The sequence below is a fragment of the Triticum urartu genome, chromosome 2 (genome assembly GCF_003073215.2).
Source record: "Triticum urartu cultivar G1812 chromosome 2, Tu2.1, whole genome shotgun sequence".
Classification (NCBI taxonomy): Eukaryota; Viridiplantae; Streptophyta; class Magnoliopsida; order Poales; family Poaceae; genus Triticum; species Triticum urartu.
The window spans coordinates 723,169,314-723,173,237 of record NC_053023.1 but is presented as its reverse complement, the minus strand read 5'-3'; the positions used below and the strand labels follow the sequence as shown (position 1 = coordinate 723,173,237).

The following is a 3,924-nucleotide window of genomic DNA, read 5'->3' as shown; positions in this document are numbered from 1 at the left end:
AGATGCCGGATTTCTTGGCGAGGACCCGCTCTTGCAAGTTGTTCGGAGGCTACGAGCGGATGGACACGCAGGTAATCGCGCGTAGAACTGATTTCTTTTGTGTGCTGGTCATATATGCAAAAACGATTTCATTAGCATCTAGCTATATGTTATGTAGTTATTTAGTACAGGTCTGTACTAAATCCGCACTGTGTGTCTGACTGATTACATTAGGTTTCTGAAATTACTGGGATTATCTGCGTGCGGGCTGTTGCACAGTCTTCTTGTTCTTTGAAATTGCATATCCTGTCCTGTTTGTAGCTAGTTTAACTAAAAAGTCGAGAGGTGTCGGAGTGTGATACTAGGAAAAGATTTTGTTTGCATATCTTGTTTTTTATCTGCAGTCCTGCTTTGTCGGGTTTGCCTTTGTAATGAAAAGAATATGGAAAGTTGTGTAATCTGGTGCATTGAGGAAGAGGAATTGATTTTCTTTTCTATGCGAATTATTTAATTTTCTCTCAAAAATAACAGGGTAAGATCAGAAAGGCCCCCGCTGAGCGCGAGCTCAACCCGAACCGGAAAAGTGCCCTTTGAATTGTCCATGAGGGCTTTCATATTGAAAAGAGATGGCAATGTTGTCAACCCAGCTGTCGGACCTCTTTTGATTCATTGGATGAAGCCTATCAATTCTACAATTTATATTCGTGGGAGCTTGGATTTGGTATAAGGTATTCGAAAAGCAGGCTAAATGTGGAGCGGGTGAAGTGCATGCAGGAGATAGTCTGTGGATGTGCGGTGCGTTTGTTTTTCTTTTTGTGCATCACTGTTTGGGGAGAAAAAGTCTGCAAGAATATGTTATAGGCTGACAAATCATGTTATGTGCATCGGCAGGGTAAACCGGAGAGGGAGAATACAAGATCAACACGGTGCGGTTGTGCTGCCCGGATCAGGCTGCTTCGGTCGGACGACAATGGATGGTATATTTCAGAGCACCGGGCGGCACACAACCACTCTTTGTCAAGCACTTGTGGTGAGAAGATGCATTGGCCGTCGCACAGGCTCATTGACCGGTATACTAAGGATCTTGTTAGGCAGCTTAGAGAGAGAACAATGTCAGTCTTGGAAAGGTTTATAGTATAGTTGGTAGTTTTTTTGGAACAGTTGATAATGTGCCATTTACAAAACGGTCACTGAAGACGCTGTGTTGCAAGTTGAACAAGGAGCAGTCTGATTCAGATGCCCGGAAAACAATGGACATACTTGCGGAGATGAAGGCAAACGATCCAGAATTCAACTATACTGTCCAGGTTGATGACGAGAGCTGGATTAAGACACTTATGTGGGTTAACGGGTGTAGTGTGGACCAGTATAGGTGTTTCGGAGATGTTGTAACATTTGATACCACATATAGGACCAACCTATATGACATGCCATTCGGTCTGTTTGTAGGAGTGAACAATCACTTCCAGAGCATAATTTTCGGAGGTGTCATGCTGAGGGATGAGAAGGAGGACACATTCAAGTGGGTTTTCCGTGAATTCATCAGGATGGTCGGGGGTAAACACCCGCAAACAATATTAACAGGTACGGCTAGATTAGGGGTAGATGTGAATCTCTCATTTTTCTTGAACCAATACTTTCCATGATGTAAGCTCCTAATGGATCTAATTTACTTTACTGGTTGCAGACCAGGCGCGGTCAATGGAATTGGCTATAGAAACAGAGATGCCCAATACAACGCATAGGTGGTGTAAATGGCATGTGCTGAAGAAAGCAAAGGAATCAATGGGGGTTTTGTGGAGCAAGAAAACTGATTTCAAAAGTGAATTTCATAAGCTGGTTCATCACATGGTCACGGAGCAAGAGTTCGAGGATGGATGGTCTGCAATGCTTGATAAATATTCACTGAGAAAGCACCCGTACCTTACTCAAATTTATGAGGTGTGGCATAAGTGGGCAAAGCCGTATTTCAGAGGTGTTTTTTGCGCAAAGATGACTAGTACTCAACGGAGTGAAAGTGCCAATCACATGCTTAAAAGTTATGTCCCCCCGGGCTGTCCAATGCATCTGTTCCTCAAACAGTACGAGAAGCTCCAGTTTGACAGAGAGTCTGAAGAGAGCTTCCAGGAGAAACGAACCGCACTGGTATGTTCTGAGAAAAGAGTCGGCCGGTCGCTTTACTAGTTAGTAAACCAGTCTCCATAGACATGTTCTTGATTGGTAGATGTATTAGACGAAGTGTACACCGATGCCTGATCTGTTCATTTTTTGTGTTTTGATATGTTTCAGAGTGGGGTTTTGTTGCGAGTAAATCTTCCAATTGAGAGGCATGCTAGCAAGATATACACAAGGGCAATGTTTGAGCAATTTGGAGATGCTTTGTACAAGGCAGGGGCCTATGAACTGGATGTTGTTGTCCCGAAAAAGATATACATTCTTACTCACGTTGATGCTCTGGCAAGAGAGAAATGAAGCAAAGTACAGTTCAAGGTTGAAGTCGATGATGATCAGAGTTTCTTTAATTACGGATGTGGGATTTTCGAGCACTCTGGAATGGTTTTCTGTCATTCGTTGAAGGTAAGTAAAAACATCTTCGTATGATGCTACACAACGTCATCTGCCATGCAAACAAAGTTGTGCTAGTCTGAGGTCTCATTTGCTGTGGTGGCAGGTTATGATTGAGCTCAAATTGAGCAAGATCCCAGATAAGCACATACTAAAACGCTGGACTAGGGATGCCCGCGATATATTGCCGGAGCACCTTGTTCGATACCAGAAGGACAGAGGGCCGCATGGTTTTGATACTTACAGGCACAACGCCATGTACATGAAGGCGCTTGAATGTGTTAGGCTGGGCGATAGTAATGTGAAGTGCTATGATGTTTTCATGGCCATGATGAAGGAGGTTTACACAACTCTTCTCCCCCTAAGCCATGACAAGGATGGTATGGGACTCGAAGAGCGTGAGGCTTTGGAGCAGAGAGCCAAAGATGGTACCCATGGTGACAAAAATGCTGATGCATGTATTAATATTGTTGACAGGATGCAATTGTCAAACTGTTCTTGGATTGCTCCTGCAAAAGAGATGGGCCAGCCGGGGAGGCCAACCACTAGCAGAGACAAGGCTCCGTATGAAGATAAAATGAAGAGGTCAAGGTTTTGTGCGATATGCCGGGTGAAGGGGCACAAGAGCACGACATGTCCGGAAAGGGGAGATATTCCGAAAGCTCCAAGGAAGATGCCTAAGTGTGGGAAATGTGGAGTGCTCGGACATCGTCGAAACTCTTGCGGAAAGCGGGCAGAACCCTTTGTGCCTAATTTCCTGTAGTTTATGTCGTCAGCAAATTTGGTTTGTGTTTGTATTTGTAGCTTGGGTAGAAATGTATTGTTGATATCCAGGCTTACAATGAGTTCAAGCGTGCGACTGGGTTATGCTTAAATCTTTTTATATGACTTTGGTAATTTTCACTCATGTTACTGCCATATTTGTGGACTGATTTCGGGTGGGAAACTCGGAAATAATTTGCGAAGCATTCCAAATGCCCAGTTGCCGGGCAATTGGGCCGCGGTCTGATCGGAAAAATGGGCCTTGGGGGAGGCAGAGATCTCTGGGTAGGATCGTTTCCCATTGTTGGGAATGAAACCTTTTTTTCATTGCTATGTGACACATGCGATGTGTCGATGGCACCCCGCGCGTGCTCGACTAGTCGGAGGCGTGGGAGAACTGATGTGATCGTGTGCTGATGCATGCCCAGCATTTTGATTAGACAACTCGCAGCACTGGGCACGTCTCGTGAATTTTCATGAGGCATGGCCGGTGAGGTCTTTGGAACAGACTGACGAGCAGGCGCAGATGTGCTTGCACCTACCCACCGTAAGGCCAACCCTTGGGCACAGCGGCGGAGTTATGTGTGTTGTCCACTCCCGGGTAAAAAGGATTGCATT

General features: G+C 45.0%; 1 protein-coding gene across 1 annotated transcript; it reads left to right on the top strand.

Annotated features, from left to right (window-relative positions):
* Window positions 1-1,394: 1,394 nt before the first annotated feature.
* On the top strand, window positions 1,395-3,013 carry LOC125534371 (protein FAR1-RELATED SEQUENCE 5-like). Its single transcript, XM_048697623.1, has 4 exons — window positions 1,395-1,563; window positions 1,667-2,124; window positions 2,269-2,556; window positions 2,651-3,013. The coding sequence occupies exons 1-3, from the start codon at window positions 1,407-1,409 to the stop codon at window positions 2,449-2,451; spliced, it is 798 nt and encodes a 265-aa protein (XP_048553580.1). The 5' UTR covers window positions 1,395-1,406; the 3' UTR covers window positions 2,452-2,556; window positions 2,651-3,013.
* The last annotated feature ends 911 nt before the right edge of the window (window positions 3,014-3,924 follow it).

What these genes read in the sequence shown, in the direction of transcription:
- LOC125534371 (XM_048697623.1), top strand. Translation starts at nt 1,407, where the DNA reads ATGCCATTCGGTCTGTTTGTAGGAGTGAACAATCACTTCCAGAGCATA. An exon ending in CCCGCAAACAATATTAACAG is followed by an intron (nt 1,564 to 1,666) that starts GTACGGCTAGAT and finishes TACTGGTTGCAG; the next exon opens with ACCAGGCGCGGTCAATGGAA. An exon ending in AGGAGAAACGAACCGCACTG is followed by an intron (nt 2,125 to 2,268) that starts GTATGTTCTGAG and finishes GATATGTTTCAG; the next exon opens with AGTGGGGTTTTGTTGCGAGT.